At 42.9% G+C, this 23,223-nt stretch overlaps 1 protein-coding gene across 2 annotated transcripts in view; it reads right to left on the minus strand.

Moving 5' to 3' along the window:
* The window catches only part of rnf123 (ring finger protein 123), a 484,329-nt gene that overhangs the window by 43,548 nt on the left and 417,558 nt on the right, over nucleotides 1-23,223 (minus strand). For both annotated transcript variants that reach the window (XM_084325137.1, XM_084325136.1), the window contains exon 37: nucleotides 21,243-21,418. In XM_084325137.1, the coding sequence (XP_084181263.1) occupies nucleotides 21,243-21,418 (176 nt within the window). The remainder of the gene's footprint in view (nucleotides 1-21,242; nucleotides 21,419-23,223) is intronic.

The raw sequence follows: 23,223 nt of genomic DNA on the forward strand, positions 1-23,223 counted from the left end.
ATTGTTGTACAAATTTCAATGTTGAAAAGTGAGTGTAAGAACCGATGTTGTTTCAGTGGCCATTGCCCCCTGGAAAAAATTTGTTGTACAAATTTCAACAACAAATAAAATGCACCAATACAATTATAAAAAATGCCCTGTGACGGTGCGGCTCCGTCACTGACTTTGCGGGCAGTGCGCATACTGTACATACACACACACTCATTGTCTGTCTTTCCATATACCATAACCGTATAATGTAATGTGGTGCGTTTCATGTGGACAGCGCACATGGGAACGCACACACGCCATATGCCGCGGAGCCACACACACACACACACACACCAAACATTCCCTCCTGTCAGCTTTCGTAGGATGTCCGAATGCGCACAATCATTTCATTCCGTTTCCGTTGTTATAGCAGAATGACGTTCATACAGCAAGACAAACATTCATCACATCACATTTATTACTCACAGTCATGATGCATTCGCTTCGCTCTGCACTCCTAGGTTGACGTGTTTGGCCAAGCAGAAGCACACATATCCGCCAGGTTAAATGGGAGGGGTTGGCGCAAGGTAATCGTCACGTGAGCGATATTATTGTATTGTACTGTTTACTTGGTTATCTGTAATTTAAAACAGTTGGAAGTTATGTGATATAGTGGAGGATATATATTTTGTGTGTAGGAATTGGTTTAATGTGTTAATAAGAATAATAATATGTACATCCTGTTTAAAGCCTAGTGGGAGGGGCTATTGAATACAAGAGAGCTGCTTTGGCCCAGGGAGGTCAGTCTTGAATGGACTGAGTTACAGTGAAGGTAACCAGAATCCCTAGTAAAACGTGTTGGTATTGCTTGTAGTGGAAGTAGTAGTGTATATTGTGTATTTAGACTTTGTGTAGTGTTAAGTATTAAGTATATTGTGTTTTGTTTATTTGTTTTCTCTTTTTCCACTTTTGTTAGATATAGTAAGTATAGGGTATTTTGTTTTACGTTACTTTCACTTTTCACATTTTTTGTAAAACTATATCACCTCTGCACTTTTGGGAGGCGGGAAATAAAAACCCACCAACGAGATCTTTCGACTACGCCTGTTTATGAGAGAATCAAAGGAGTTCGGGAGAGGACCCCGTCACATGCCCCAATATAATTATTTAAAATGCACCAATATAATTATCAAAAATGCCACAATATAATTATTAAAAATGCACCAATACAACATGTCTAAACTGTTTCCATGGGAGAACCAAGCAGCTTATATGTGCCTGATGAAAACAGGTGAAATAACTGATGAAGGAAAATCCAGAGATGACTGCAGCTGCTGCCACCAGTGCCATCTGTTATTATCTGTTATTATCTGTTATTCCTGCTCAAAGTCAATCTGCAAAAAATATTTAGTTATTCCTGGTTGTGTTATACAGTATACAATGTTATATAGTATCTTATAATAATGTTATATATTGTTGTTCATATAATAGTGGTAAATGTTATAATAGTGTTATATACTGTTGGTAAATGGTAAATGGCTGCTTTTTTATATAGCGCTTTTATCCAAAGTGCTTTACAATTTGTTCCTCACATTTTACCCATTCACTCACACATTCACACACCAACGGTGGAGGTGACCATGCAAGGTGCCAACCTGCTCATCGGGAGCAATTAGGGGTTAAGTATCTTGCTCAAGGACACATCGACACGCTGCCCGGGAGGAGCGGGAATCGAACCGGGAACCTCCGGATTGCCAGACGACTGCTCTACCTACGTTCTGCTCTATATATGTTATTAATATAATAGTGTTATATACTGCAATAAATATAATAGTGTTATTTACTGTTATTAATATAATAGTGTTATATACTGTTATTAATATAATAGTGTTATATACTGTTATTAATATAATAGTGTTATATACTGTTATTAATATAATAGTATTATATACTGCTATTAATATAGTGTTATATACTGTTATTAATATAATAGTGTTATATACTGTTATTAATATAATAGTGTTATATACTGTTATTAATATAGTGTTATATACTGCTATAAATATAATAGCATTATATACTGTTATTAATATAATAGTGTTATATGCTGTTATTATGATAATAGTGTTATATACGGGTATTAATATAATAGTGTTATATACTGTTATTCATATAATAGTGTTATATACTGTTAATATAATAGTGTTATATACTGTTATTAATATAATAGTGTTATATGTTATAATAGTGTTATCAGTTGTGAAGCAGCGTTTCCGTAAAACTGGAGCATTTTTGCCAATCAACCAGTACGTTGTTGGAAAGTTGAATTTGCCGCCTTTCGATCGTCACCTCACTCGACCTATTGCGTGCTTCTAGTCTCGAGTTACAAGACTAAACATCCGACGAGCGTCATTTGACAAGCGACCACGTCCGATATGGCCGAGTCCTGAACGGACCAGTCACCTCTGATGGCGAAAATTATTGAACACTGTAGCTAAGGGGCTACACAACCCGGACTGTATTAAAGATTGTTTAGATTAAACCACTACTAAAGAATATTACTTGCCAGACAGTACAGTTAGATAAATATGGCGGACACTCAATTGACGGCACGGGGACAAGGATACCAAGTTTACAGTATTTTAATCGTCATAGCAACATACAACTGAATTATCAAGTTTCTCTTTTAATAATAGAATGTCAGAGTATCAGGCGGTTAGGTGGCCGAGCGGAGATTGCGTTCGTCACCAACCCCGGAGCTGTGAGCTGGATTCGCCTGTTCGAATCCAGCTCACAGCTCCGGGGTTGTCACCAGCTTGGCTGGCCGTCCGCACTAATACAATTGGCTGTATTAGAGGGTGGGAGAAGCTGGCGGGGTGGGTCCGGGTCGTTGTAAACAGCGACTCCTACAGTTCGGTCGGGGCGCCTGCTAAGCGCGGATAGGACCTGAGGGGGATAGTGTGGTCCTCCCACACGCTACGCCCTCTCAGTGAGAATCCACGCTGCCAGGTGAAAAGAAGCGGTGATTGGCTGGATGTGTGTCGGAGGAAGCACGTGGTAGCCTCCACTCTCCCAGATGATCTGACTGTGGGGGGTAAGTGCGCAGCGACCAGGAAGGGATTGGGAATTGGCATACGACTAACATTGGGATGGGAGAAAATCGGAGGAAAATGGAGGGGGAAAAAGATCAATAAAAAAAAAAAAAAAATGTCAAGAGTATCAAAGTCAGTGGTAATGAATATTTCCTAGGTTACGAATACTCGACCGGAGCTCTGCAGGGAGTGAGAAGAGGCGAGGTGATACGGGGCAAAGCAAGGGTAGTTGGAGACGATGGTTCTCCTCTGGAGCTCCAAGCTCCGGAGGAATTGAAGAATGGTCGGATAATCCTGTCGCCACTGGAAGAAAAGGGGTCTCGTACGGAACCGGTCCTTGTAATCCAAGTGCCCGATGGCAGGGTTAATAGCTATTAATCCAGAAGCCCGATGGCATAGATGGTAGCTAGCTAGCTTCGTTTGTACTGGAAGCTAGCCCGCGAACAGTCTTTAGTGAGTAGTTAGATCCAAACGCCGCTGGGTTTAACTATACGTTTCTCCACGTTACTTCGCTTACACAAGTCACTATACTGCGCCAATAATGGCTCTACAATATTATAGTCGTATCTAAGTAGCTACTAGCTATCTGTAACGATACACCGCGGGTAGATCTGTGTACAACTGTACCGGACGTATATACACTCTCGCTCTGCTGCTTCTCCTGTTCTGCTACTGCCGACTCGTTACTTCCACTGCTGTTAGGTTACTGCTCTACACAGCTGCTTGCGCCATCTACAATATATATACTCAGACTGATTTCTAGGGCGCAGCCGATTTACTTGTCCGGAATCAATGCGCCTGCTATGGGCAAGTCTGAACTTGTCCGGACTTGTCTCGAACTCTGTCTGGGGGGCTCGTCTGCTGGCGCCTCCAATGTCAAGGGCGGGGCCCAATGAGGCGAGCGAAGAATACTATGATGCAAACGGAAGGCGTTGGATATATATCTTATATATATAAACAATATACAAGTTATACAAAATAAAAAACGCATATTCTCAGTGTTAATCTGGCCCTTCAGAACAGCCGCCTCCTAATTAGTCCGCACCTAATTAGTAAATAAATGGGGCCACAGATTAATATTAAGGTCAAGTCAACTTCTCCATAATATAGTATGGGGAGTTGGAAATAATCTATAAAGTCAGTGGGTTATCGTCGTCGTCAGGGGGGTCAGGGATCGCAGGCAGCTCTATCAACTTGGCTACTGGTCTGGTGTAGGTCCGCCCTTGGACGATGACTTCTGCCGCTCTGACCTTTCCATCTGAACCAGTAATCACTCTGCTCACCCGGCCGGCTGGCCACGTAGCTCGGGGTAGTGACTGGTCTATTATCATCACGACGGTTCCCACGGTGAGGTTGTCCCTGTCTTTAACCCACTTCTGACGGGCTGGAAGGGAGGGTAGGTAGCGTAGGAGGAAGCGGGCCCAAGACTGGTCGGTCAGTACTTGGCTGTGTCTCCACATCCCCCGTCCGTTCATCTCGTCCTGTCTGTACACCGTCTGAGGAAGGGCCGGGTCCGGCCGCCCCATCAAGAGGTGGTTGGAGATGATGGGTTCTATGTCGGCTACGTCGCTTGGAGCGTAGCTGAGGGGCTTGGAGTTCAGAACTCCCTCTTCTTGAGCCCACAGTTCCCTCACCAGCATCTTCGCCCGGGTGGTGTAGGGGAGGATACACCCCATTGGGTCGTACTGGCTGGCGAGTGTTCGGTACACACTCAGCCGAGTGGTCAGTCTAGTCGTGGACGTCTCCTGATCCGTCCTCAGAGGTGTGTGTCTGTAGTGAAGCGAGTCCGTCTTGAAACGCCAGACGAGGGCCAGGGTCATCTCTTGCGCCTCGCCTGGGGTGTGCGCCATCCAGGTCTCGCTGCTCGCGGCCTTGGTCTCTGGAGGGAGGTGCCGGAGAACTTGAGGGTCGCTGCTGGCCCACTGTCGGAGGTCGAATCCACCGTTGGCTAATGAAGCCTGTAGCTTCATTAGGATGCTCTCTGCTTCTTCTGGCGTGGATACGCTCTGTAGGCAGTGGTGCGTCGCTCCCTTAGGCACATGCAGAGTGGGCATCCCGTCCCGCCTCAAGAGTGGGGTTGCGTATCTGAACACTCCGTCGACCTTGACTCTCGTAGTCTTCTGATCTAGTAGAGCGATGGCATACTTGTCCTCTTTGGGCCGAACCATCTTGCGTTCGGTCTTGAATGGCAGCGCGTCTAGTGTCCATTGCCTCTCAACGTGCTGTAAGAGTGTTGTCTGTGTCGCTCACCTTGGTGTAAAGGCAGCGTGTGGACGTTGGTTGGCTGGCAGGTCCGTAGAGGGGGCCCTGGAGCGTCCACCCCAGTCGGGTCTTAACCGCGGCTGGGCATCCTTTGGGTCCGATGTGGGCCGCCTTGATTGGGACAATGAGGTCCGCGCGGTCGGAGCCAATGAGTAGGGTCGGTGTAGCTCCGCTGATGAGCGGTATGGGCAGTTGGCGTAGGTGGTCGTACTTCTCCCTCAGCTGTGGGATGGGGTAATCGTAGCGTGACAAACCTATGTCGTAGCTTGTGAACGCCTTGTTGATGCTGTACCCCTTCTCAGGGTGGTCGATCGGTGAAATGGTGAACGAGACGTTTTCACCTTTCATTGTCTGTAAATCTTGACGAATGGTACGGAGGGTCATGGTCTCCTCTGGTCCCCGCAGGTCCAACTGGGTCGCGGCAGAGGCGAGGAGGAGTGTCTTCTCCGACCCGTCGTCAAGGACGGCGTAGGTGTCGAGTACCTTGTCTCCGTGGCTGAGGAGTACTCGTACTACCTTGAGGAACACTCTGGGGCTCCCACTATTTGCGGGGTCGATGTGGAGCACTTCTGTTCCCAAGTTGCTTTGTAGAGCTAATCTTCGCTTGGGGGCCTCGCACAGTGATTTGCGGTAAGTGTAGTCCTTGGGGTCAGCCTTCATCCACTGATCCATTTCGGCGATGGTCAGTCTCTTGAATGCGTCGCACTGTGCCAGCCAGTGTCCTCTGTCGCAGTAATAACATGTGATCTTCCATTCTGGAACCTCCATTTTCCATTCCTCTTTAGTGGGGGGGTTGTGACTCTTCTGTTGTGGCGCCGACTCGGCCTGGTACGCGTCGCACCGTGACTGCCAGTGTCCACTGCGGCAGTAAGTAGAGCAGGGGGGGGGGTCAAGACTCTTCTGTGGTGACACCGACTCGGCCTGGTACATCACTGTGATGGGCCTACTTTGGTCTCCTGGTGGGCGCTTGTTGCTCTCGTGCAGTGCTTCGAGGTGGGCGCCGTCACACTTGCCACACTTCTTCTTAAGGCGGCATTCTGCTGCCATGTGGCCGCACGCGCAGCGGAAGCAGCGGCGGTTATCTTTAATCCACTGACTTACTTCGGCTGTAGTCAGTTTCTTGAATGCGTCGCACTGTGACAGCCAGTGTTCACTGTCGCAGTATTGACAGACGATCTTCCATTTCTCCTTGGCGTGGGGGTTGTGACTCGTCTGCCGTGACACCGCCTCGGCCTGGTGCATCACGGTGATGGGCCTGCTTTGGTCTTTAAACCTTCTCGGTCCCTCTTTAATGTTCGAGCCACCCCATGCGAATGTGTCAATTCTTAGGCTGCTGACCTTTCTGGCTAGGAAGTCAGCAAGGTCCAGGAGTGACTGTTCTGGGCCATTCGGGTCACGGTAGTTTCGTTGCCGCCGAAAACGTTCTTGGCGGAATGGGGGGAGCTTCTCCAATATACGCTCCACGTTGGAGTTGGCGTACAACTCGTACATCCCCTTCTCTCGTTGGGACCCGAGCATCCCTACCAGGGATTGTACTTTGACGGATAGGTCGTCCAGGGCTCGGTTGTCTCTAGCCGGGGGGAGACGTTCAATCTCACGTATCTCCTGAATGACATAGTCCCATGTACGTCCATAACGTGCGTCGAGGGCCACCAGGGCATCAGAATAGGGAGTCTGTGAATTGGAGTTTGCCAGTGCTATGTTGTGCGCTCTAGTTACCTTGAGGTGCTTAAGGAGGATGGCATACTTGTATGACTCGTCCTGTACTCCGGACATAATTGTCTCTAGGCACATACGCAGCTCGGTATACTGCGCTCGGTCTTGTGAAGTCTGGGAATGTGGGTGTCCCAATGTAGGATGCCATGGATGGCTGTGACACTGACGCACGTGGGGGGAGAGGCAGAGGCCTCCTTGGCGAGTCTCCCCGTACGTGGGGTCGTTAGTTCGTGCTGGGTGGGAACCAGAGGCTGGGTTCCCAGGCACTATTCCTCTGTGCTGTCTGTTGCTCGAACTCCCCACTGGGACGTGTTGGGGGTTCATAACGCAGCGTGTCGGGACTGAGACCGGGGCTGCACTGTTCCTCCTGGTCTGAGATGGGTGCGTGCGGGTGGGCTTTCTGTCCTCCCTCATCCTCCGCTAGGCTTTGTAGTCGCTCGGTTAGCTGCTCTGCAACGTAAGCAGGTTCTTCCCGTAGGCTGGGTCCCGTGTAGCTTTGTCGGGGAGGGGAAGGTGCCCTCGACCCTTGTCGTGATGATCTCCGGGAGCTCCGGGTGGAGGAGTGGGGCGTCATCCTCTGGAGCGCTTGCTCCATCATTTGTGCTTGTAGGCGGTCTCGCTCCGCCTCGCGCTGCGCATTGGCTGCGTCGCGCTGCGCATTGGCGCAGTCTCGCTCCATGGTTTCTTGAGCCTGGAGGCGCCTCTCTTCCAGTCTGAGATGCATCGCGGCGTCAGCCTGGAGGCGACTCTCTTCCAGTCTGAGATGTTCGCGCTCACTCTCTCGTTGCGCCTGGAGACGTCTCTCTTCCACTCTGGAATGTTCGCGCTCACTTTCTTGTTGCGCCTGGAGGCGGTCACGCTCACCCTGGAGGCGGTCTCTTTCCGCTGAAGCGTTCAGCGTGGCGATCAGGACTTGCGCTAGCCTCTGGTCGGCCTCGCTTGGGGATGACGGTGATGATGGTGATTTGGAGTTGGCAGGGCTTGGCGGTGACCTGGTCTCCTTACGCGCTCCGAGGTCCATCTCGGGGGCGCTGTACTTTGTCTTCTCCCGCGCTCCGAGGTCCATCTCGGGGGCGCGGTGCTCTTTACTCTGGTGCGCTCCGAGGTCCATCTCGGGGGCGCATTCTTTACCTTCTTGCGCTCCGAGGTCCATCTCGGGGGCGCGGTCTTTATCTTCTATAGGTTCATGCGCTCCGAGGTCCACCTCGGGGGCGCAGTGTTCCATGGGCATAGTCAAGTCATGTCCCGCTTGTCCCCCCCCCGTGGGCTAAGTCAGTTTCACTTAAACTAGCTTGGGTCTCTACCGGTGGGGTTGACAGGTCGATAAGGTTGGGCATACTTAAGCTACTAATTTTATCCTTGCTTAACGTCCTCGTAGATAAGCTAGGAGGTAAATCTACAGCGTAGTTCTCCAAGTGGGGAGGGGGCTGACGCTGGCGCCTAGGGCGCTCTGATGGGGGAGAGCCGATTGGAGAGTGTCCGCCGCTGGCCATATTATTATTAATATGATTATTATTACTGATACCCTCCGGCTCGAAGGACCAATTGTAGCTAAGGGGCTACACAACCCGGACTGTATTAAAGATTGTTTAGATTAAACCACTACTAAAGAATATTACTTGCCAGACAGTACAGTTAGATAAATATGGCGGACACTCAATTGACGGCACAGGGACAAGGATACCAAGTTTACAGTATTTTAATCGTCATAGCAACATAGTTTCAAGTTTCAAGTTTCTTTAATAGTTGTCATACAGAAGTACAGAATACTTTCATACAAAATGCTTCTTACTGTTACGCTCCAGAGACTGTGCTAGACAAGATAGTATCAAATAACATAGTATAGCATGTAATTTAGAAGAAGAAAATGAGGTCACAGTGTTCGGTATAGACATATGTACAATGTTCTGAGTTACCATATAATATACAATACTATGCAGTGTACTAATGTACAGTACTATATAGTGCAAAGCAGAAATGGGATGAGGTACAATTTAGGTACAATTTACAGTAAGGTGTACGAGTTGTATCTTTAATCTTTCAAAATGTTCAGTTGCTATCGCTATTAGCTCTATCTTTAATTTTTCTAAATGTACAGTTGCTATTGCATGCACTCATCTGTGTTCCACTACACACATGAGTGCATGCTTACCAACTGTCCGTCTGCAACACTACTATCACCAACATCTAAGAAGGGAGATCCCCCCCTTGAATGGCCCTTCTAAGGTTTCTCTCCTCCACACTGCCTGTGGAGCTTTTTTTCCCTATTGTTAGGTTTTAGTGAGTTTTTCCTTACCTTCGCGTGGGGTATGTCTGGGAGTGCTTGCATTCTTTCATTTATTTGCATCCATCTAAAAATGTTTGCACCTTATGGTGTTCTTGTTCTGTTCTTGACTTATTGTTATGTTTTCTTCTTGACTTGTTTAAAGAAGATCTGTACGGCCCATGGGGACATTAACGTGTGTTGTTGGGCCCTATAAATAAATTTGATTTGATTTGATTTGTAGTGCAATCCTTCATCAATAAATATAAAGTGTGGGGAGTGGGTGCTACAGTGTGTTTGTTTAAAGTGGGTGTGTGCTATAAAGTGTGTGGAGTGGGTGCTACAGTGTGTCTGTTTAAAGTGAGTGTGTGCGTGTGGATGTGTGTGCTATGTGCATTTGGTGGTTGTTGTTGTGTAGTGTTCATTGTTCGTTTAGCAGTCTGATGGCCTGGGGATAGAAGCTTCTTCTGAGTCTTTCTGTGCTCGCCTTGAGACTCCGGTATCGCTTGCCTGACCGCAGCAGTTCAAAGAGGCAGTTGTTCGGGTGACTGGAGTCTTTAATGATCTTTAATGATCTTTAATAATACAACTGAATTATCACGTTTCTCTTTTAATAATAGAATGTCAGAGTATCAAAGTCAGTGGTAATGAATATTTCCTAGGTTACGAATACTCGACCGGAGCTCTGCAGGGAGTGAGAAGAGGCGAGGTGATACGGGGCAAAGCAAGGGTAGTTGGAGATGATGGTTCTCCTCTGGAGCTCCAAGCTCCGGAGGAATTGAAGAATGGTCGGATAATCCTGTCGCCACTGGAAGAAAAGGGGTCTCGTACGGAACCGGTCCTTGTAATCCAAGTGCCCGATGGCAGGGTTAATAGCTATTAATCCAGAAGCCCGATGGCATAGATGGTAGCTAGCTAGCTTCGTTTGTACTGGAAGCTAGTATAGCCCGCGGACAGTCTTCAGTGAGTAGTTAGATCCAAACGCCGCTGGGTTTAACTATACGTTTCTCCACGTTACTTCGCTTACACAAGTCACTATACTGCGCCAATAATGGCTCTACAATATTATAGTCGTATCTAAGTAGCTACTAGCTATCTGTAACGATACACCGCGGGTAGATCTGTGTACAACTGTACCGGACATATATACACTCTCGCTCTGCTGCTTCTCCTGTTCTGCTACTGCCGACTCGTTACTTCCACTGCTGTTAGGTTACTGCTCTACACGGCAATCTACAATATATATACTCAGACTGATTTCTAGGGCGCAGTCGATTTACTTGTCCGGAATCAATGCGCCTGCTATGGGCAAGTCTGAACTTGTCCGGACTTGTCTCGAACTCTGTCTGGGGGGCTCGTCTGCTGGCGCCTCCAATGTCAAGGGCGGGGCCCAATGAGGCGAGCGAAGAATACTATGATGCAAACGGAAGGCGTTGGATATATATCTTATATATATAAACAATATACAAGTTATACAAAATAATAAACGCATATTCTCAGTGTTAATCTGGCCCTTCAGAACAAACACCTTTGTAGCCAATGCAATTCTGGAGCCAGGGGTGTCCCACGCGAGGGCTGATTGCAACGGGAAAGACAAAGAAGAAGCCGGGGAAGTTCTTTGTTTTGACTAGCGCCTCGGAATCAATGGCAGCGGATGCCCATTTTAGATAATGATGCTGATTTTTAACGCCGGTACACACATTTACAAAAACCTTTGTAAAACACATATTTTCCATGGGATTGCTATCAACTTTGGACCTGTACTAGGCAAGACTTCAGGCTATGGAAGCGTTATGTTTTACAGCTCCTACCTCTCAGCTGGAACTCAGAAACAGGCATCTGGCAACAAGTAAACAGAAATGTGAGTAAACCAAACTTTTACTTCAGTGTGTTCAAACCTCTGTAACTCTATTTCATTAGCACTCAGAGTGATTCTTTGTTCAGAATGTTTCCTTTCAAAAGAGACCAGACTCATGCATGTGCTGTAAGTAAAGTATAATATACTTAATAATATATATGAATATATCTGCATATATTCCTGTTTACATACCTGCTTTGTGCACTGTATATGCTTTATATACTATAGCTGTATATAATCCCATACCTACTCTTATTAGTAATACCACTGGCTTACTACCATAGTGTATTTATACTTGTATCACTGTACATAATAATACTGTACATAAATTATATTAGCATAGTTACTATGGTGTCAGTAGCTTCATTATATATATTCCATATATAATCACTATAATAAACAATACACTGTATAATAGGGCTGTCCCCGACTAAGGATTTGGATAGTCGACTATGATTGGCCGAAATTAGCAGAAATATTTTTTTTGAAAAGAAAAAGTATAATTTATATTTTTTTATCATTCCATTTGGGCTGTGGGGGTGCTTAATGTCTGAAGTAGTCAACGGAAGGCTTCTTGTCCTCTGCAAAAGCATGCAATTGGTCCACTGATGGATACATCTTGATATTTGTCTAGTCTAGTGTGTTTATTAGATGGGTGAAATCCTCTTTCAGTGCCTCTGTGCCTGTTTTCTTAGGCAGTTAGCCTCTGGTATGCGTGCCATTAGCGTTAGCCACGCTTCTAGGCCTCTTTTCTTTTGGAAAGAATGATATATATATATTTTTTTATTATTCGACTAAGAGGTTGGCAGTCGATTACGGCTCCTTTCGATCGACTAGTCGACTATTCGACTAATAGGGGTCAGCCCTACTGTATAATATTACTACTGCACCTTACTGTTACATTGCACTCTGATTAGATGTTAACTTCGTTTCATTGTACTCTACTTATGCTGTATGATGGCAATACATTTGAATCTAATCTAATACAGTATATCTAACCTAACCTAATCAAATCGAATATATCAGCCACCTTCACAATAGTGCTCATGTAGATATTTTTTATCTCTGATGTTCAGGTTACTGAACCAAGCGAGCAAGAACAGATTCAATAAAAGACTGTCTACATTAAACGCATTTAATATCCTGTGCAAACGCTGCTGTCCCTTCCTACAGACTGCATACGAATTTGCATTACATTTCTGATTATCGTCAGTCACTGTTCAGAGATATGTATATTGTTCTACAAGGTCAATGCTAGAAGCTTTGATGAAGGTCTGAGATGGTGGTGAAGAGATTTCCTTCTGTTTGTGATATTTAGTTGGAGGAGGCTGATGATAACTGTAGACAGATACCTGTAACCCAGACTCTCCTGCTCTCTGCACTGTTTATATACTGTGTGTATGTGTGTGCATGCGTGTGTATGTTTTGTGTGCAGAGGTCATCTGTTTTCCCACGCTTCTAGGCCCACTCTGCCAGACTCTACATCAGTGATGTACCAGCGCTGTGCAGGAGAGCGCCCTGGCAGTGCGCTCTGGCAGTGTTCTAGGGCAGCGCAGCGCTAAGCAAAACATGCACCTTGCAAAACAGCACTGGGAATGTTTCTTCATAATTTTCCATCATGAGAGTGTAGCTTGTTCCAGTAGCTATTTACAAATGGGTGGGATCCAGGTGAGGCCTGATAGGAGGATGAGTAACTAGCATCATACGTAACTTTCTCCAGAATGGTGCTTACACATTCAGTCATACTGTGAAGCCACGGATATTCCTTCTGACTGGAAGAGAGCATTTTTTTTAAATGCCCCAAATGCTCGCAATTGCGCAAGAGCCAACAAGAGACGTGCAACGCGCGCACTAATAACAATGTATTAATTTATTAGTTATGATTCCTGCATAAGGCAGCGGCAACAGTGCTTCAGAGACGGGGAGAGATGAAAGGAGTCTGCAGAGAGATGGGCGAGCGCCTGTTTTGATTTTCCTCGTGGCATCGATACCCCCGTCTGCAGTGAGAGCCCCGTCTGCAGCCTCATACTGTTATTCTCACTCAGTGGCACAAAACAAATGGCGCTCAAGATTCAAGAGATTTATTCGTCACATACAGACACGAGACATGTGGTGAAATGAAGGTGGCCATGCCCGCCTTGATTGTAGTAGTAGTAGTAGTTTATTTTTCCAGTCATCATCTCACACAATACAATATACACCATCATTTATCAATATTTGATTTTTTTACAGTGACTGAAAAGGTACAGACTGAAGCATAGTGCTTATATGTGCCTGTCCTATATTCTTATCAAAAAAATACAAAAATTTAGACTCCAAAACAGTATATAAAAAAAACAAAAAAAAAACAGTATTATTCACCCTTGTAGTTTTCAAAATTTGCTCTACAAAAAAAAAATACAAAAATGTAGATTCCAAAACAGTATTCTAAAAGAAAAAAAAAGGAAACAGTGTTATTCACCCTTGTAGTTTTCAAAAATAGCTTTACAAACCTTTTTCTTAAAAACCAAAATTGAATTACTCATTCTTAACTGTATATCAGCATTGTTCCACAAGTTAACCCCAATAATAGAAATACACCTCCTTTTAATCCCTTTCTTAGCTTTTTGAACAGTAAATTTACAAATATCTCTCAAATCATATTTTCTTTCATGTATTGAAAAAAACCTTTGCACCCCATCCAGACCAGGCTGCAGAAACAAATTAGTGGGGGGGCATAAAATGTTCTCGGGGGGGCACAATGGTTTTTCAACACAGGTTCCCTTTTATACGTTTCAGCTGGGACAACGGCGCTGTGGCTTGCTTGGCGTTGCCCACGGTGCTGAACTAAACAGCAGAGAGGCAATTGAAAAATCTAATTTCTCTATCTTAAGAACATTCACTTATACAAAAACAGACTGAACGGATATATATAACAGACCTGCTGGGGCAGCGGACTGAGAGCAGGGGACACAGACAGGCTGGATAAGATGGTCAGGAAGGCCAATAGCGTGGTTAGGGTGTAGCTGGACGCCCTAGTGAGGGTGGCGGAGAGGAGGAGCCTTGCTAAGCTCCAGGCCATCAGGGAAAACCCCTCCCACCCACTATACATAGACTTGGCTGACAGGAGGAGCATGTATTGTTATAGGCTCACACTACCTAAATGCAGCACTGAACGGCACAGGAAGTCCTTCATTCCGACAGCCATCAGACTATACAATGCATCACTGTGCCTCACTGCATCACTGAGCAAAGAGTGACAGTTACCATCTTCCTGGACTCTTACTTTTTAAACAGCACTGTGCAATATTACACCTACTGTAGACTTCAGTATATTTTTACTGTATTTATTTACTGTATCTTTTATTCTATTTTTATTCTATTTCATTTTATTCTATTCTTAGGCCATTTGTTTTGTTATTCTTATTCGTGACTTGTTCTGTCTAAATGTTTAATGTTGAGTGATTTGGAGTGTCAAATTTCCCTCAGGATAATACATTTATATTCTATTCTATTCTATATCTTTGAAAAGTCTCCATTTATTCAACACTTCTGAATTCACTGACAAACTGAACTGAACTGACAAAAATAAAGTGCATAAAAAAGCAAACAAAATTCCTCCACAGGCTACTCACCATCATTAGTAGAGCGGCAAGCGGCGTTTGGGGACAGAGTGAAATCTTCTTAAAACACTGCCCCTCCACTCATTCCTGAACTTTTTTGTTAAGTCCTTCTCAAATGCCAACTGAATTAAATTGGCCTTGCGTCGATGAAGCATACTAAGGCGATGTTCTGTAAAGATGTTCTTGAGGGTAGAAAACGAATTCTCACGGAGTGCCGTGCTAGCTTCAGTAGTGTTGTTGTTGACATCAGTGCCCACTAGGGCTAAGCATTTGGATAGTCTACTTTGATTGACAAAAAAAAAAAAAAAAAATAAAAAATTCTCAGGGTGGGCACAGCTGACTCAGTGGGCGGGCCAGGCCCCCCAATGCCCGCCCATGGCGCCGGGTCTGACCCCATCAGGGAGTACCTTTGCTTTAGCTCTGTACATTATTTGCATAGTTTTATAGTAAACCAAACCATTAAATTTCATAATATGAAACTTTATAAACAATGGATTTGTGTGTTCATAGTAACCAGCCTTGAAAAGGTTCCGAATGGCCCGCTTTTGCAGTACGACTATTGGATTTACTGTATTTTTAAATGTCGACCCCCATACTTCCACAAAGTAAGAAATGTAAGGAAGTATAAGTGAGCAGTAAATGATGTGCAAAGCTTTGTAGTTTAATATATCCTTACATTTATACAAATATAACTATACTATACAAAAACATAGTTATGTTTTTTAACACTTTGATTGCCTAAGGCTAAATTCATGATATACCATAGGTTGCCGGCTCTATTTGTCTATGGAGAAATTCCCCTTCTTTGCAGGGCTATAACTTTTTAAATTCTATTGCTAAATTGCCATTATTAGGGCCCATTCAATGTCCTATATGTATTGTTCAGGGTGAAGCAACGTTAAACTTTTTCATTCACATATTCATACTAAAGTATGGTCTAATGTATAAGTATGTTTTCATCTCTTTCTGCAGCTTTCTCCAGAACGTGATCTATAGCCCCAAATGCATTATATTGATGATGAAATACAGTTTGATGGCAATCGGCGCGATATAAAAAAATCCAACTGGACGGACTTCTGGAAGTTACTACACGTAATCTGATGTTGACCGGATGGCCGAGGGGGCGTTTATAATTCCGTGGGCAGCGTTATACCATTCATCTAATGTGGGTCAAATGTTCATCATAGCAGTTAGTATCGTACACATTGAAAAATAACGCTGAATCTTACCGTATCTTCCTCGCGCCGTTGGGCGATGAGCGTGGAACAGACATTTTCCTATTATGGGATATAGAAATATCCGGTCCATTTCCAGGTTGTATAATAATATATACGTCCAAATCATGTTGTTTTTTCGAGTTATTTGCAGCGATCGATGTTCACTGTGTGAAGACTGAGTCTCTCTAACACTAGCGAGTACCCGGACCCCATATGGAGTGAGTCCTACCGGGTTAAAGGTAACATCCGTTTTTTCGATCTGCCGATCGGCCACCAGATGGCGGTCTTGAACCGCTAGAGGATTGAGAGGAGATCACACTTGTGTCTCAGGGCCCCGGAAAGGAAATATGATTCCGATCACAGATTTTGGAAATATTGATATCAAAGACGAGTTACGGCGTCTTCGGCAACTTGAGCATGGCGGGGAAGGACGCCTAAAAGCGTCTTCCGGCAGTTAAAGTGTTAAAGTGACCTTTTCTTTTGTGTTTAAAGTTACCTGTAGTGTGTTTGTGTGTGTGTGTGTGTTTATGTGTGTGTGTTTATATGTGTGTGTGTGTGTTTGTGTTTATATATGTGTGTGTGTGTGTGTGTGTTTATGTGTGTGTGTGTGTGTGTGTTTATGTGTGTGTGTGTATGTGTTTATATGTGTGTGTGTGTGTGTGTGTGTGTGTTTATATGTGTGTGTGTGTGTGTGTGTGTGCGTGTGTGTGTGTTTATGTGTGTTTATATGTGTGTGTGTGTGTGTTTATATGTGTGTGTTTATATGCGTGTGTGTGTTTATAGGTGTGTGTTTATATGTGTGTGTGTTTATATGTGTGTGTGTGTTTATATGTGTGTGTATGTGATTATATGTGTGTGTGTGTGTGTGTTTACATGTGTGTGTGTGTGTGTTTATATGTGTGTGTGTGTGTGTGTGTTTATATGTGTGTGTGTGTGTGTGTGTTTATATGTGTGTGTGTGTGTTTATATGTGTGTGTGTGTGTGTTTATATGTGTGTGTGTGTGTGTGTGTGTGTTTATATGTGTGTGTGTGTGTGTGTGTGTGTGTGTGTGTGTGTGTGTGTGTGTGTGTGTGTGTGTGTGTGTGTGTGTGTGTGTGTGTGTGTGTGTGTGTTATATGCGTCTGTGGACCCAGTTGGAATCCTGGGAATTTCTGGGAGTGGATCTCGGTCGCCACAGGAGACATTATGTTGCCATAGCAACACATGCTGTTTCCATTGTGACAACCCTCCCACACCATGGACTCCCTGGGGCGTTTGTATACATGTGTGTGTGTGTGTGTGTGTGTGTGTGTGTGTGTGTGTGTGTGTGTGTGTGTGTGTGTGTGTGTGTGTGTGTGTGTGTGTGTGTGTGTGTGTGTGTGTGTGTGTGTGTGTGTGTGTGTGTGTGACATGCTGTACTGATCTGTAGTCCCTCCAGTTCCTTTTTAGTCTAATCTTATTTGAATTAATGAATGAAAACTTTATTTAACAGATTGCAGAATGGGTACAATACAGTACGGCTCAATACACACAATTGTTAAGGGGATGCAGACCAGAGAAAGACGTTTGTCTTGTTTACATCATCAGGGTCCCCCATTTTCAATTCATAGTGACATTTATGACATACACAACATACATGACATCATGACATTTATGACATAGGGACATACATAACATACAGGTATATAGTACTGTTTAGGGGTGTAAAGGTACACGTATCCGTACCGTACCGTTCAGTACGGCTGTGTACCGAACGAATACAAGGTATGTTAACCACTAACGACCGCCCACCGGGGGCTGTTTTTTTCACAATCTAATATAATTATTTTTACATTTTTTATTTAACAAATCGATTATTAATTTCAATATAAAATATTCATTGACAGCCCTACAAGTACAATTAGTTACTGCACACTACATCACCCCTGAGTGGAACATAGAAAGCCAAACTTTCCCCCACTGTACCGAAAACCCGTACCGAACCGTGACTTCAAAACCGAGGTACGTACCGAACCGTGACTTCAAAACAGAGGTACGTACCGAACCGTGGTTTTTGTGTCCCGTTACGCCCCTAGTACTGTTACATTTGTGACATATATACGATATGCAAATACACAGTACTGTTACCCAGAGATCCTAACAGAAAATATATACATATGATGGGGAGGAGACTGTACATTAGGAGGGGGTGGGTGGGAGAAAATATATACATACGGTGGGGTTTACTATTGATGACAGCCATTAGCCCTGCCCCCCGCCCACCATGTGTCATTGTGATTGGTTGAAGAGAGAGGTGTGTGTTCTGTCTTATGTCAGACCCTCATCCTCTGTCTGTCTGTCTGAGACCAGCCATATCAATTAGATGATGATAACAACAACAAATTATGTTTTTATAATATAATATTGAGAGGTCAAATAAAAATGAGCTAATTGTATCTCTATAGCTGGTTAAATAATAATGTGTTCTTAGTCTACTAGCTGGTTAAATAATAATGTGTTCTTAGTCTACTAGCTGGTTAAATAATAATGTGTTCTTAGTCTACTAGCTGGTTAAATAATAATGTGTTCTTAGTCTACTAGCTGGTTAAATAATAATGTGTTCTTAGTCTATAGCTGGTTAAATAATAATGTGTTCTTAGTCTACTAGCTGGTTAAATAATAATGTGTTCTTAGTCTACTAGCTGGTTAAATAATAATGTGTTCTTAGTCTACTAGCTGGTTAAATAATAATGTGTTCTTAGTCTATAGCTGGTTAAATAATAATGTGTTCTTAGTCTACTAGCTGGTTAAATAATAATGTGTTCTTAGTCTACTAGCTGGTTAAATAATAATGTGTTCTTAGTCTACTAGCTGGTTAAATAATAATGTGTTCTTAGTCTACTAGCTGGTTAAATAATAATGTGTTCTTAGTCTACTAGCTGGTTAAATAATAATGTGTTCTTAGTCTACTAGCTGGTTAAATAATAATGTGTTCTTAGTCTACTAGCTGGTTAAATAATAATGTGTTCTTAGTCTACTAGCTGGTTAAATAATAATGTGTTCTTAGTCTATAGCTGGTTAAATAATAATGTGTTCTTAGTCTACTAGCTGGTTAAATAATAATGTGTTCTTAGTCTACAAGCTGGTTAAATAATAATGTGTTCTTAGTCTACTAGCTGGTTAAATAATAATGTGTTCTTAGTCTATAGCTGGTTAAATAATAATGTGTTCTTAGTCTACTAGCTGGTTAAATAATAATGTGTTCTTAGTCTATAGCTGGTTAAATAATAATGTGTTCTTAGTCTATAGCTGGTTAAATAATAATGTGTTCTTAGTCTACTAGCTGGTTAAATAATAATGTGTTCTTAGTCTACTAGCTGGTTAAATAATAATGTGTTCTTAGTCTACTAGCTGGTTAAATAATAATGTGTTCTTAGTCTATAGCTGGTTAAATAATAATGTGTTCTTAGTCTACTAGCTGGTTAAATAATAATGTGTTCTTAGTCTACTAGCTGGTTAAATAATAATGTGTTCTTAGTCTATAGCTGGTTAAATAATAATGTGTTCTTAGTCTACTAGCTGGTTAAATAATAATGTGTTCTTAGTCTACTAGCTGGTTAAATAATAATGTGTTCTTAGTCTACTAGCTGGTTAAATAATAATGTGTTCTTAGTCTATAGCTGGTTAAATAATAATGTGTTCTTAGTCTATAGCTGGTTAAATAATGTGTTCTTAGTCTATAGCTGGTTAAATAATAATGTGTTCTTAGTCTATAGCTGGTTAAATAATAATGTGTTCTTAGTCTATAGCTGGTTAAATAATAATGTGTTCTTAGTCTATAGCTGGTTAAATAATAATGTGTTCTTAGTCTATAGCTGGTTAAATAATAATGTGTTCTTAGTCTATAGCTGGTTAAATAATAATGTGTTCTTAGTCTATAGCTGGTTAAATAATTATGTGTTCTTAGTCTATAGCTGGTTAAATAATAATGTGTTCTTAGTCTACTAGCTGGTTAAATAATAATGTGTTCTTAGTCTACTAGCTGGTTAAATAATAATGTGTTCTTAGTCTACTAGCTGGTTAAATAATAATGTGTTCTTAGTCTACTAGCTGGTTAAATAATAATGTGTTCTTAGTCTACTAGCTGGTTAAATAATAATGTGTTCTTAGTCTATAGCTGGTTAAATAATAATGTGTTCTTAGTCTATAGCTGGTTAAATAATAATGTGTTCTTAGTCTACTAGCTGGTTAAATAATAATGTGTTCTTAGTCTACTAGCTGGTTAAATAATAATGTGTTCTTAGTCTACTAGCTGGTTAAATAATAATGTGTTCTTAGTCTATAGCTGGTTAAATAATAATGTGTTCTTAGTCTATAGCTGGTTAAATAATAATGTGTTCTTAGTCTACTAGCTGGTTAAATAATAATGTGTTCTTAGTCTACTAGCTGGTTAAATAATAATGTGTTCTTAGTCTATAGCTGGTTAAATAATAATGTGTTCTTAGTCTATAGCTGGTTAAATAATAATGTGTTCTTAGTCTATAGCTGGTTAAATAATAATGTGTTCTTAGTCTACTAGCTGGTTAAATAATAATGTGTTCTTAGTCTATAGCTGGTTAAATAATAATGTGTTCTTAGTCTACTAGCTGGTTAAATAATAATGTGTTCTTAGTCTATAGCTGGTTAAATAATAATGTGTTCTTAGTCTACTAGCTGGTTAAATAATAATGTGTTCTTAGTCTATAGCTGGTTAAATAATAATGTGTTCTTAGTCTATAGCTGGTTAAATAATAATGTGTTCTTAGTCTATAGCTGGTTAAATAATAATGTGTTCTTAGTCTATAGCTGGTTAAATAATAATGTGTTCTTAGTCTACTAGCTGGTTAAATAATAATGTGTTCTTAGTCTACTAGCTGGTTAAATAATAATGTGTTCTTAGTCTATAGCTGGTTAAATAATAATGTGTTCTTAGTCTATAGCTGGTTAAATAATAATGTGTTCTTAGTCTACTAGCTGGTTAAATAATAATGTGTTCTTAGTCTATAGCTGGTTAAATAATAATGTGTTCTTAGTCTACTAGCTGGTTAAATAATAATGTGTTCTTAGTCTATAGCTGGTTAAATAATAATGTGTTCTTAGTCTATAGCTGGTTAAATAATAATGTGTTCTTAGTCTACTAGCTGGTTAAATAATAATGTGTTCTTGTGATGGGCAAGCTACTTGTAGCTAGCTACTTTGCCCATCACTACGTGTGACCCCTGTGGGTGTGTTGGTCGTAGTGGAAACCGACGACTGTTACTCACAGGCATGAAGAGAGAAATGCTTCCGGTCCGCGGGGCCCGTGGCTCCAGGGGCCAGAGGGAGAGTGGGAGGGGCCACTGGGGGCCCCACAGCCTCCACACCCTCCCCTAACAGGTGCTGGATGGAGTGGAGCTGGAAGCAAGGGTCTGACAACAACACTGATGCAGCACGTGCTATCCTGAGAGAGAGAGAGAGAGAGAGAGAGAGAGAGAGAGAGAGAGAGAGAGAGAGAGAGAGAGAGAGAGAGAGAGAGAGAGAGAGAGAGAGAGAGGGGGATAGAGAGAGAGAGAGAGAGAGAGAGAGAGAGAGAGAGAGAGAGAGAGAGAGAGAGAGAGAGGGGGATAGAGAGAGAAGGGGAGGTAGAGAAAAAGAGAGAGAGGGAGAGACAGAGAGAGAGGGGGAGAGAGTGAGACAAAGAGAGAGAGATAGACAGAGAGAGGGAAAAAGAAAGATAGACAGAGAGAGAGGGGGGAGAGAGAGAGAGAGAGAGCGTGTTTTAGAGATTTGTTCATTAGCATCTGTGAGCATCTCATTAGCACCGAGTCTAATTCTAACCTACAACCCCAGCTAGCTGTCAGGCTGAAACTCTGTCGTAACATCCCTTTCCTGTTTGTGCTGCGCTGTTCAGATAAACACTCTGTTTGTGCTGCGCTGTTCAGATAAACACTCTGTTTGTGCTGCGCTGTTCAGATAAACACTCTGTTTGTGCTGCACTGTTCAGATAAACACTCTGTTTGTGCTGCACTGTTCAGATAAACACTCTGTTTGTGCTGCGCTGTTCAGATAAACACTCTGTTTGTGCTGCGCTGTTCAGATAAACACTCTGTTTGTGCTGCACTGTTCAGATAAACACTCTGTTTGTGCTGCGCTGTTCAGATAAACACTCTGTTTGTGCTGCGCTGTTCAGATAAACACTCTGTTTGTGCTGCGCTGTTCAGATAAACACTCTGTTTGTGCTGCGCTGTTCAGATAAACACTCTGTTTGTGCTGCGCTGTTCAGATAAACACTCTGTTTGTGCTGCGCTGTTCAGATAAACACTCTGTTTGTGCTGCGCTGTTCAGATAAACACTCTGTTTGTGCTGCACTGTTCAGATAAACACTCTGTTTGTGCTGCACTGTTCAGATAAACATTCCGTCTAGACAGCTACAAGGACAGGCTGGAGGGCAGACTCCAGGCCAACAACACCAGGCAGGTGTCAGGAAGATGAATGGGTTCAAACAGCAGGGCACAGCAGTGGAGGGCCACTCGGAGCGTGCAAATTAGTTGAACACGTTTTTCAACCGCTTTGACCCACACCCCTCCCCCCACCCATCAACACCAGCATCAAGAAGTGTTAAAGTGTTAAAGATATAATTAGCATAGTAGGTAGTAGTGGCATAGTAGCACAGTACACAGTAGATAGTAGTATAGACATATTAGCATAGTATATATAGTAGTATAGACATAGTAGAATAGTACATAGTAGGTAGTAGAACCACAAAAATTAATGGGAGGAAATCGTTATTTGTCTTGCAAGCAGAATTCTTGTTATATCTATGTCACAACGAGAAAAAGCAACCGAGTTCTAACTTAGCGTGGCATGGGTGTTGGCTAAACACAAGAAGCCATTCTCTGATGCAGAAATAATAAAATAATGTATAACTGAAGTGATGGAGGCAAACAAAAAGAGGAAATGAGAAGTAAAATCAAGCAAATCCCCCTCTCAGATTGCACTGAACTGAAATACTGGCTGGTGATTTGATTAAACAGCTTTGTGATGGAATAAAAATGCACAGTGCATTTCCTTAGCTGTGGATGAGTCCACTGACACCACTGACAATGCTCAGTTGCTGGTGTTTGTGAGGTTTTATGACGAGGCAAAGGGGGAGTCTGCTTAAGATGTGTTGCGCCTGACAAACCTTAGTGGACACACAAGGGGGAAGACATAACCTTAGTGGACACACAAGGGGGAAGACATAACCTTAGTGGACACACAAGGGGG

Source organism: Notolepis coatsorum (assembly GCF_963971535.1).
Source record: "Notolepis coatsorum genome assembly, chromosome: 11".
NCBI classification, from domain to species: domain Eukaryota; kingdom Metazoa; phylum Chordata; class Actinopteri; order Aulopiformes; family Paralepididae; genus Notolepis; species Notolepis coatsorum.